The sequence below is a fragment of the Malaclemys terrapin genome, chromosome 2, assembly GCF_027887155.1.
Source record: "Malaclemys terrapin pileata isolate rMalTer1 chromosome 2, rMalTer1.hap1, whole genome shotgun sequence".
NCBI classification, from domain to species: Eukaryota; Metazoa; Chordata; order Testudines; family Emydidae; genus Malaclemys; species Malaclemys terrapin.
In genome coordinates, this window is record NC_071506.1 from 211,642,376 (window position 1) to 211,654,741 (window position 12,366).

General features: G+C 42.7%; 1 protein-coding gene across 1 annotated transcript in view; it reads left to right on the top strand.

Moving 5' to 3' along the window:
• The first annotated feature begins 5,150 nt into the window (after positions 1-5,150).
• ABHD5 (abhydrolase domain containing 5, lysophosphatidic acid acyltransferase) overlaps positions 5,151-12,366 on the top strand; it is a 38,634-nt gene continuing 31,418 nt past the window's right edge. Inside the window, exon 1 of the mRNA XM_054019807.1 lies at positions 5,151-5,317. Within this exon, the coding sequence (XP_053875782.1) occupies positions 5,178-5,317 (140 nt within the window). The 5' untranslated portion in view covers positions 5,151-5,177. The remainder of the gene's footprint in view (positions 5,318-12,366) is intronic.

The following is a 12,366-nucleotide window of genomic DNA, read 5'->3' on the forward strand; positions in this document are numbered from 1 at the left end:
TGTAGTATTGTGCCCTTAGTGAAGTGTGGATTGTGTTAGAATAATAGATTTTAAGGCCAAAAGGGACCACTAAAGCATCGAGTCTGCCCTCCTGTAGTCATAGGCCAACAACACCAAACCAGCACCAGCATATTAAACCCAACAACTGAAATGAGACCAAAGTATTAGAATGCTCAGGAGACTGGACTATTACATGCCACAGGACATACATGCCACTCAGTTCTATATTTGATTCATTAGCTCAAGTTGGTGCAGTTGAGTGACTTATTCACTGTGTGGAAGAGAAGGAGTTGATGAGGGCTAGGTGGCTGAGCCCCAACCTTGTTAAGACTGAGTAATGCTTCTGTCCCGAGTGCAGGAACTAGGAGATATCTGATCCCTCTACTGAGGAAGTATGTCAACTAATTCTTACTTGTTGAATCTTCAGCTGCTCACATATGTCTAGATACTCATTTTAGTTATAGAACTTCTTAGGGCTGCTGCCATCTCTTCAGGTGGAGCAGCTTGCCCCATTCACAGCATAATGTAGGCATCCAATCAGAAAGGAAAGATAAGAGATCAGATAGGAGCCCCTAAATGTGTATTTTAAACAAAGCATTAAAATAATGTATACACAATGTTATGCTAGAGGTTGGGCACCTCCATGAGGGTGTATATTTGATCTATGGGTCATCACAGATCTCAGTGAAACTGGTGGACATGATAGCACCTTCCATTCAGGCTAACTGTAGCAGCAGTTAAAATCCCTCTTTTTAAGTGATAGATGAAACAATAGAAGGTACAGTCTTTGTTTAAAATGGTTTCTCTTAGCAATCACTCTTTGTCCAGCATGGCTGACTGTCTCTCAGTCAGGACCTTCCACAGAAGCACATGATGCTGATTCCTCTTGTCTTTCTAGGAGAAAGTTAACTTGGGGTTCTTTGCCCCTCTCATTTATAGTCTAGTGAACCTTTGAAATGGATTCTTCTGAAGGTTACCCCCCCCAATAATAAAGTTCATTCAAGTTGTGAGGAAGGAGACATGGAGTCTGGTAGTGAAGGAAGTTCCATGCTAGTTTCTTCCCCACTGGTGTTTGCTAAAATGCCAATTGGTTTGTTCCTGCCCCTCCAATGCAAATGAATGGCCACTTGAAATGTGATTGCTAATCTATTCTGATGACACCTGGCTAGAGGCATGGGCTTGTCCTTTGTCTGAGAGAAACCTGTTTACCTGCTCCCCGGACTTGTCTGGTAAGCATATTTTAGTTCCACATTTTTCATATTTTTATGTTCACTTGGGTGTTTACTGAACATAAACCACACAAGAATATTAATCATCAGTGTGTTATTAGTTTTCCAATGATACCTTTCATGACACATCAGATACAATTTATGACATCAATGAACCGGGTATGCTGAACTGGTCAGACCAGCTGACAGGCACTACTAGATACCAGCGAGCCCTTTGCCCTCTTGAATTTGGATGCTGTTAGGGTCACATCCACTCACCAATCCATAAAAATACAAACAAGCAGATAAATAACCAACACTATAAGTAGGCTTGTAAGGATTAGAATTTTATCAGTAAAAGTCAATCAACATGGATTTCATTGCACCCATGCAAACTGACAAAAAAAATATTTCCATTGATAATTAAAATTTACAGATAGGCAAAGTAATAAATGCTACTTGAGAACTTTAGAGCTTGATTTAAGAATGGTTTCAGAGTAACAGCCGTGTTAGTCTGTATCCGCAAAAAGAAGAACAGGAGTACTTGTGGCACCTTAGAGACTAACAAATTTATTAGAGCATAAGCTTTCGTGGACTACAGCCCACTTCTTCAGATGCATATAGAATGGAACATATATATATCTCCTCAATATATGTTCCATTCTATATGCATCCGAAGAAGTGGGCTGTAGTCCACGAAAGCTTATGCTCTAATAAATTTGTTAGTCTCTAAGGTGCCACAAGTACTCCTGTTCTTCTTTTTGATTTAAGAATATTTACTTTGTGTATTTTGACATGTGATGTTGAAAATTTGTGTTAATAGTTTTAAAGCTTCAACATTTTGAATCTCAACATATACTGTCATTAAATAATTATTGCCTGATTCCCCCCCGTCTCAACTCCCCCCCATAATTTCCTACAACTATGGAAATTTAAATTTAAATAAAAATGCCCCAAAATAAACAAATATCAGTCAAAATGATAAAAAAATAAAAACTGAATTCTGCCAAGCCTAACTAATAAACTAATCAAGCTATTTCTCCTAGATCCCGGGAGAGACTAACACATGGAAGACACTCAGACACTATAGCAAGGGGGGGGCTATCTAGAGAGCAATGAAATAGTTAACATTAACAATTAAGGCTCCAAACTAGTAAACACTTACATACATGCTTGACTTTAAGCTTGAGTCATTCCACTGAAGTTCCTCTGTGTGCTTGTGTGTAGAAATTATTGAAGTCAATGAGATTACACATGTGTTGCAAGATCAGGACCTAAATCATCATAACTAGGCTTTAGATTTAATTTACCATTTAAATTATGAGGAACAACTCACAGCACACAGAGCTATCATTTCTGATTGTCTGCAGATGCAGGCAGACATCACTGTGTCCATTTATACTCAGTTCACATATCTTCATAAATTGTAAAGTCTAGATACTTACTTTTTTTATTTAAATAAAAGTTTCCACAGCACAAGCAGGTATCCTCCAAAGAAAAGTACTAAATTTGCCATGCCATTGTAAGGCACCCCAATTAAAACCTTGACTAAAACTATTCTGTGACCTGGACTACTGCATTTGCTACCAAGTACACACTATAAACTTGTGCTGTATACCTGCTTTCATCCAATTATTTCAGAGTGCTATATAAACATTAATCTTTATTATAACCTGGTCAGATATTATCTGTTGTTACCAATACCAAGTAAAGTACAGACTTGCCCCATACCGTACTAGCTGAAACTAGAAGCTAAGACTTATGAATCCTGCTTCCCTCATTGAATCATGCTGCCTGACTTCAATTACACTGTTTATATAAGTTTAATAATGATTAGGTTTAACATTAAACCTGTTGTTTTGCTTTTATGCGTGTGTAATGCCTAATATAAGTCTCTCCCTCCCCCTAATTACTCACCTCCACATGAGGAAGGTGAAACTTAGTGTACATATGTTGGATTAAATTAATGCTTGTGTGGCACTTTGAAAATGCAAAGCACAATATAAATGCTAGTTAATCATTATTATGCTCAGAGTTCAATACTGTTCCAATTACACATATAATAATCATCAGGGTTTACTTTAAAAAACAAAACTAGCCCAAAAATCTAATTCTAAGCTGCCAGGTTGCTGTTGCCTCTCCTGGCCTCTAGTAAACATGCTAAAACCTTATTTACTTTACATAAAACAATAGTTTAGTTATATATTATAGACTTATAGAAAGAGACCTTCTAAAAATGTTATAATGTATTACTGGCACGCGAAACCTTAAATCAGAGTGAATAAATGAAGACTCGGCACACCACTTCTGAAAGGTTGCCGACCCCTGCTGTAGGTGCTTGGTTGACATAATTCTAGTTTAAATTATTTTAATACTGCCGGGGGCTTGCTGTAGTACTAATCAGTTATGTAAGGCTGCCTAGTGCCTTGTAATAGATATCTTATTATTTAAATCTAAATAAATATGCATATTTATATTTGCACATCTATGGTGCATGTGAGTGTATCATCTATACACACACATTGTTCAGTGGGTATGTATGCAGAACTATGGCCACAGCATTTTGTGCAACCAATCCTTTTAAATACTTTTTCCTGAATATCTTTTTAGACATTTTCTCCCTGATTTAATGAGGCACTAATACTCATCCATTTTCTTCTAATGGTCCCAAATGGAAGCAGAAGAATAGGGATGGTGGTTCTTAACAAAATGAAACCAGAAAATGCTATAACATCCACAGGGTTGGTAGAAGGATCAAGAAGATTTAGTAGTACTCCTTTAGTACTCCTCAATGAGATTTTCTTTGGCGGCTGTTGTTTTAGAGGCTGTTAGATTATCAAAAATTAATCTGCTAGCGTAGAACCAGTTATTGCTAAAGCAGTGGTTCTCAACCAGGGGTACACGTACCCTGGGGGGTACGCAGAGATCTTCCAGGGGGTACATCAACTCGTCTGCCTAGTTTTAAAATAGGCTACATAAAAAGCACTAGCAAAGTCAGTACAAACTAAAATTTCATACAATTACTTGTTTATATTACTCTATCTATCATACACTGAAATGTAAGTATAATATTTATATTCTGATTTATTTTATAATTACATGGTAAAAATGAGAAAGGAATCAATTTTTCAGTAGTAGCGTGCTATATCACATCTGTATTTTGTGTCTCATTTTGTAAGCAAGTAGTTTAAGTGAGATTAAAGTTGGGGTACACAAGACAAATCAGACTCCTGAAAGGGGGACATAATGTAGTCTGCAAAGGTTGAGAGACACTATACTTCTGACTGCCAGAAACTAGGATTGGATGACAAGGGATGGATCACTCAAATTCACTTCTTCTGTTCATTCCCTCTGAAGCATCTGGCGCTGGCCAGGGTCAGAAGACTGGATACTAGATTAGAGGGACCATTGGTCTGAGCCAGTATGGCCATTCTTATGTTCCGTTTAGGATGTGTTTAAGTGTGCTGCCCCCCAAGCAACTCGGGACATTTGATGACTCTATTTCTGAGACAGCATTAATAGGATTGTTGACAGCCTCACACCAAAGGCGCCTTTCTTCTTTTGTCCTGAACATTTTCATCAGACCCTTTTGATGTGACATTAAAAAACCCTTTAGGAATCTCTTTCTCAAAGGTGCCCTGTGCACTACAGTGGCGAATTCAATGAGCTGGCTCTGGCCTAAGGCACGGAAGAAAGCATTGCTGGCGGCCCTGTTCGCGCATAACACAAAAATACATATAACCCTCCCTTCTTCTCGCCCCCTCCTCTCTGTGAATCTGCCCCTTCCGGCCCCCACAAAGAGCTCCCCGGGAAACAAACGAGCACTAGAGGGCGCTCGCGGGGCCCTCCGCCCACAGTGCGCGAGCTCCAGCTCAGCCGTGCGCAGCCCATTGCCCTGGCCCGCCCAGGGAGGGGCGGGTCCCCGGGACGCTCTAGCCGCGCGCTCTGTAGTGGGGCGGCCCGGCCGGGATGACGCGGCGGGCGGGTCCCGTGATGGCTGGTCGTGTCGCCCTCGCACTGTCACTCGCTGCCGCCTCCCCGGCACCAGCTCGCGGCCGCCGAGCCCCCGCCATGGCCGAGGACGGGCACTTGGAGGCCTCGAGCGAAGGGTGAGCGCAGGGGGGCGGGCGGACGGCGCCACGGGCGGGGGCAGCAGTTGGGGGACCCCCCCGCGGCCTGTGTACACCTGCCAACCCGCATACACCCCCGCCCCCTGCACCGCCCTAGAGCAGACCCTCACATCCCAGCTGCTGTAGGTTTTTCCTGTGTCACTTCCTCCATGTTTGTACTGCAAAACCACTGATGTCTTAATTGCTTCAACTACAGCAACTTCCTCCCTCCCGGTCTACTCACATCTCTCGTCTCCTCCCGCCCATACAAACTGCTGTTGCTAAACAACATTTTTCCCCTTCTGTCCCTGTCGCGCCTGTCGCTCCATCTCTGCACTGACTTCCACTTCCCTTCAGCATCAACTTAGAACACATCCCCTTTAAACCACTGTGCAAATTGGCCTGACCCATATTTCTGCTACTAGTCCTTCTCTTCCCAAGCAGCCCTTCAGAATGACTTAATCGTTGCCTTCACACTTTTTATAATGCTGCACCTTATGTTTGAAACTATCTTCCCCTCTATTGTAGTTTGTGTGCCAAACAAACCTCCCTCTCCTTTAGAGAGAGACAAGGTGGGTAAGGTAATCTTTTATTGGACTAACTTCTGTTGGAGAGGTTTTGAGTGAATAAAAGATATTACCTCACCCACCCTGTCTCCCTGATGCCCTGGGACCAACACAGCTATAACACCCTATAACATTCTTCTTAAAATACACAATCTATAAAGCCTCCAGTTGATGATTTACCAAGGGAGTCTTAAAATATCTGTGCTTCATCATCTCAAACTTGTTCAGTGCATTGGCTCTGCATTAGTTGCTTAACTTCATCCTTTGGCGTATTAAGTGCTTCTTTGGTAGTGCTGAGTGCCCTCAAGTTCTGTCGTCACACAGCACATTTCAGGATTGTGTTCTTAATATAAAGTCCTTGGGGTAGGAAAAAATGGTCTAAATTTTCATAAGGGATTATTGATTATGGGTGCCCAACATGACATCTTTTAAAGGGGGTGTGATTTTCAGAAAGTGCTCAGCATCCACCCTCTGAAAATCAAGCCCTTTTAAGGCCTTTCAGATTGGGCACCCAAAATCACTAGTCACTTTTGAAAATGAAAGCTTAAGTCTCCTTTTTTGTACATCAAAAAGTGTATTGACAATGGTGAAGTGCTAGTGCTTTGAACAGTTAGCACAGAGTATTTGCATTACTGCATTCTTAATATTGGCCAGTCTTAAAGCTTGGTCATCCTTTCAAGGTGAAAAAGCCTGATTAGAGCTAGAGAAAACTTAAATTGTACGAACCAGTGAAATACACTAATTCCTTTCAGATTTAAAATTGGCTTGGTAGAGAAATACGTACAAGCTATTAAAATAGATTAGATGCAGTTCTAAATGACAGGTGACATATTAGGTGTATATAAAGGAAAAATCTGAAGTTTAATCTTTTTAAAAACAAATACATCAGATAGTAATTCACCTAGTTACACAACAAGTTCAACTAGTTGAAATCTGGCAACATGAGCATTCTGTGGGAGTGTAGTGATGATAGCATAGTAAAATCACAACAAAATATATTAATCAAAACATGCTAAATCATATAGCTGTAATCCATAGTCTAATCTGAAGATAAAACTAAATATACACCTCTACCCCAATATAATGCTGTCCTCAGGAGCCAAAAAATCTTACTGCGTTATAGGTGAAACCGCGTTATATCGAACTTGCTTTGATCTGCCGGAGTGTGCAGCCACCCCCCCCCCCCCCGTGCCCCAAGCACTGCTTTACTGCATTATATCCAAATTCATGTTATATCAGGTCATGTTATATCAGGGTAGAGGTGTATTTGAATCGTCAATATGGAACAAAGTATCCAGAAATAGTTTGTCAACGTTCCATATAAAATCACTAATTACTGCTCAGTTTGTATAAATGTGGGGAAAAGTTTCAAGGATTGAAAACTGTTTTGTCTTTAAGATAAGTGGTAACTTTCTCTAAAATAACTTTGGATGGTTGTTTTGGTGAATTTAGATGGAATGGCTTGCAGCAACTAGTTAAAACTAAGATTGCCTTGGAATAATATATAGAACTATTTTGTAGGAATCATTGCAACTTCAGTAGTCATAACTGTTTTTCCATTATCCTTTGAGACTTTTCTGAGTTTGGGTTTTCACTCGTGAGGCATGTTGTTGGAGATGATAGACTTTTTACAGTTTCAGAGTGAATATAGTTTTAAAATCTGCATTGATGAATTCAGTAGGTTTGAACTCATGAAGCACTTCCAATAAGACACTCAGGGTACTATACTGCATAACATTCATAATAATTTACTTGCTCTTTAAAGAGACACTGTCAACTGCAGATTTGTCTGAGTGTTTGGCTGACTGTCACACCTTAACATTTAAAACAAAGCATAAGCAGGTACGGTAATGAAATCATGCTCCAAATATCTGCACAGTTTTAGTTCTTTTGCTCAGTTTTTCTTTAACTTAGAAATGAAGATTCAAAACAAATAGACTCAAAACAGTGTCACTGCCCTGTAGGGTCTTGTCTTAACCCTTGTCTCTCTTGTCGCTCACCATCAGCTGAAGCTTGCTCCCTCCCTCTCTCCCTTAAAATGTCTTCCTCTCAGGCCTTCTACCTGATAGTAAAGAGCTCTATGCACCTCCATGATCCAGGGTCTCTCCTGTCTGCTCCCCTCCCTAAAAGGCTATAAGACTTATGTAGATTCTTGTAAGTCATATGACTAGCAGAGGCTTCCAGTTTTAAAGGGAACAAGGGCAAAAACAGGTGCACTGGGATGTACACTTTTACCCCAATGCCCAGTGTGCTGTGTTACACACAGACTAAAGGAAATTTCCCACTTCTTTTCCAGTTTGGCCTTTTGCATTGATAGGAGTTTGTGTATAGGCAGTTGCCTTTCTATGTCGATCATCGCTTTCACTCTCTGGTCTCATGCACTTGCATCACATTCATGTATTGTCCTCAAAACTCAGAAATAAGCTTTATTTCAGACACTCTAGAAACGTGTATTTATGAAGTTTTCCTGCCCCTGCATAGATTTGGGAAGGGGAGCACTGTGGCTTTCACTGGGAAGGCGTCTTTTCTCCCCTCTCTTCTGGGTGGAGCCACAATGGAGACACTGTTAGGAGGAACAGGAGTACTTGTGGCACCTTAGAGACTAACAAATTTATTAGAGCATAAGCTTTCGTGGACTACAGCCCACTTCTTCGGATGCATCCGAAGAAGTGGGCTGTAGTCCACGAAAGCTTATGCTCTAATAAATTTGTTAGTCTCTAAGGTGCCACAAGTACTCCTGTTCTTCTTTTTGCGGATACAGACTAACACGGCTGTTACTCTGAAACTGTTAGGAGGCTGTCTCCTCACCCCTTCTGCTGCTGAGAGGAGAGTTGATCATGATAGTGTATTCCCCATCCCTGCAGATGGAGGCCTCCCATCTAGAAAGTTCCCTGGGAGGAATGATTAATGACAATAGGCACTAGAACAGTGATATCCAGCCTTCTCAGTCTGAGGGGTGAACAGATTATTTGCTGCAGTCAATACTGGAGTTGGATTCTCTCTGTACTGCTCACCTTGTACCACTGAAGCCAGTGCTAGAGATTCTCCTTTTTGGGGGGAACTTCCTAGGCTGCTTTAGCCTATGCAGGGGTTGAGGCAGAGAACCAGGGATCCATAAGGAGTAGTTGATTCTTGGTTTCTCTTTTTCCTCTCTCCTGAGTTGCCCTGAATGGCAGTGTGGTGGAGGGGAACTGAGCCATCCTTGCTTAGATGTTCCTCTAGGCCAGGGGTGGCCAACCTGAGCCTGAGAAGGAGCCAGAATTTACCAATGTATGTTGCCAAAGAGCCACAGTAATACGGCAGCAGCTCCCCAACCCCGCTCCCAGTGCCTCCCACCCACTGGCAGCCCTGCCGATCAGCGCCTCCCCCACCCTCCCCGCACCTCCTGATCAGCTGTTTCGTGGCATGCAGGAGGCTCAGGGGGGTGAGGGGAAGGAGCGAGGGCATGGCAGGCTCAGGGGATGGGGAGGGGTGGAGTGGGGGTAGGGCCTGTGGCAGAGCCAGGGGGTTGAGCAGTGAGCACCCCTTCTCCCCCCCCCCCCCATTGGAAAGTTGGCCCCTGTAGCTCCAGCCCCAGAGTCAGTGCCTATACAAGGAGCCACATATTAACTTCTGAAGAGCCGTATGTGGCCCCGGAGCCACAAGTTGGCCATCCCTGCTCTAGGCTCAGGCAGAGCCAATCAAACTTCTTCTATCCTGCTATCCTTCAGGCTTGCAGAGAAGCAGTCAACAGAGCAGCTGAATTGCTCAGCAGTTACAGGAAGAAAGGGACAGCAGCTGCTAAGAGCATTCTGGGCTCACATCACAGCTCCTCCTTGAGCTGTAAAAGATGAACCAGTGGGAGGCGGTACTCAATACCTCCTCCTTATAGTGATGAGTTTAATTTGAACACCCAGTTTAAAAATTGCAGGGCATCTTACACTTTGAATTTGTAATCAAATATTCTATTCTTAAGTCTCCCTCAAGTACTGCAAGGTAGACGCTGCTGGGCTAGACGTTTTCTCCTCCCTCCCTTCTCAAGCCCAATCATGAGCTTAGTGGACGAAGGGCAACCCCCAGACTCCCCCACAGGGTTGCAGGAGGCATAAAGAGTAGACTGCCCTTCTTCCCCCACGCTTCAGTAATTCTCTAGTGAGTGCAGTGGTAAAAAGAGAATATTCACATACTTTCAAAAATTTGTCTATTAAAAAAAATCCAAGTCAAGTATGTCTTTAATAATCAAACATACCACACTCAGTACTCCGTGCCAGCATGGTACATGCGTGCACAGAGCTATAAATTCAGGGTGAGATTACAGGGATTGCATACTTTGAAAGTCCTACCCATTACTTCAGGTGGAGGACCCTGTTCTTCATGACTAGTTGGCTGAGTCCCAGCTGAGTTGTGGCAGAAATCCTCCACCAGCTTGCTAGGCCAGTCAATCATCTTGGCTCTAGTCCCTTTCTTCTCAATAAAGTGTCTGGGTGGGGAGAGGAAGATGATGATAGTCATCTGTTAACTCTTGAATCATATTTAAAATCTTTAATAACAGGGGTAATTAGTTTTGGGAAGTCTGCTACTGCCACCCATATTGTAGATAAAATGAAGACTTCTGTCCACAGGGCTATCGGCCTAACACAAACCTTTCACTGGTTCTACATTCACAATTCATTCTGTGCTCAGTAGGGCCATTTATGCAGTGAGGAGCTGCACTAGGAGGAATTGTGCCTTAGGTCCTTTTTGTGATGTAGTATATTCACTCTTGCAGACTGGTCCAACTCCCTGTTGCACTAGGAGGAACAGCATCTAGGCACTGTGAGCCCAAGAGGGTCACCACAATACAGGGCCTTGGGTGGGGGAACTAAAGGGTGGAAAACTGAAAACACAAATGAAGAACCTTCCCATTAAAAAAAAAAAAAAATCTGTAGTGTCTCCTGATTATTCACTATGGTTAAATTTGCAACCTTATTTTCTGGCATTTCTTAACTTTTGAGTGCTTGACTTTGCAAATTTGACATTCCTTTAGCATAGCTTTTTGGGGTGTCATTGGTATTGACAGCAAGGGAAAAGAGGGGGAGGAAAGGTGGATAGCTCAGTTTTTGCCATGTTGAGGTTGAGCAGGCAGTGGGAGCTCCAGATGAGAGATTTTGATAACAGGAGAGAAGTCAGAGGAAGAGAGGTAGATTTGTGAGTCACTGAAGCTGTGTAAGGGGATGAGGTCACACTGGGCTAAAGTTAGAGGGAAAAGAGGAGGGATTTAAAGACAAAGTCCTGAGTGACTGACAGTGTGGGGGGAGGAGAAGCAGGAACCCGTGGTGGTTAGTGATAAGAAAATCTGGATAGCATGAGGTTACAGAAGTGAAGGAAGGATATAGTTCAGTCCTGTCTAATAAGTGACTTTCTCTTGCTAGTATAACTTTTTCGTTAATGTTCTTGGTTAGGTTTGTTTGGATTTCAGTGTTGAAATACAAATGTAAAATAATGTTTTATTAGACAAGATGGGCAGAAAACACAAAGTCTTTATTTCTTTACTGCTAATGCTGTGACTGCTTTGTAAATTATTTTTTTTTAAAGGAGAAGTGTCTGATCTTGAACCTTGTATGTTTCTGCGCCTCCAGAGTTGATCAAATCAGAGCAGGAAAGGACTGGTTTTCTAACCTGTTAGCATTAATTATCCTCCATGTCTTTGTAGTACTTTGACATGTCTTTTAGAAGATGAAATGTGAGGCAATAGGACAGATTTCACAAGCTTGGGGGTGGGGAGAAAAGGGATACCAAGCTTGTCTGGGGATTTGGAGCACAGGCAAAGGAGAGTGGTGGTGGTCAGGAAAAGCTGAATGATCCCAGATATGTAGGGCCCTACCAAATTCACAGCCATGAAAAACATCACGGACCGTGAAATCTGGCCTTTTGTGTACTTTTACCCTATACTGTACAGATTTCACGGGGTAGACCAGCGTTTCTCAAATTGGGGGTCCTGACCCAAAAGAGATTTGTAGGGGGGTTGCAGTATTGCCACCCTTACTTTTGCACTGCCTTCAGAGCTGGGTGGCTGCCTGGCGGCAGCTGTTAGCCAGATGCCCAGCTCTGAAGGCAGCGCCCCGCCAGCACCAGTGCAGAAGTAAGGGTGGCAATACCATACCATGCTATCCTTACTTCTGCCCTGCTACTGTCTTCAGAGCTGGGCTCCTGGCTAGCAGCCACCGCTTTCCAGCTGCCCAGTTCTGAAGGCAGCACCGCCGCCAGCAGCAGAGCAAAAGTAAGAGTAGCGGTACCGCAACCCCTCCCAACAATAACCTTGCGACTGCCCCCCAACTCATTTTTGTGTCAGGACCCCTACAATTACAACACCATGAATTTTCAGATTTAAAATAGCTGAAATCATGACATTTATGATTTTTTAAAATCCTGTGGCCATGAAATTTACCAATATGGACCCTGAATTTGGTAAGGCCCTACAGATATGCCTCTCTCATGACTGCAAATGTGCTTAGTGATCTCCTG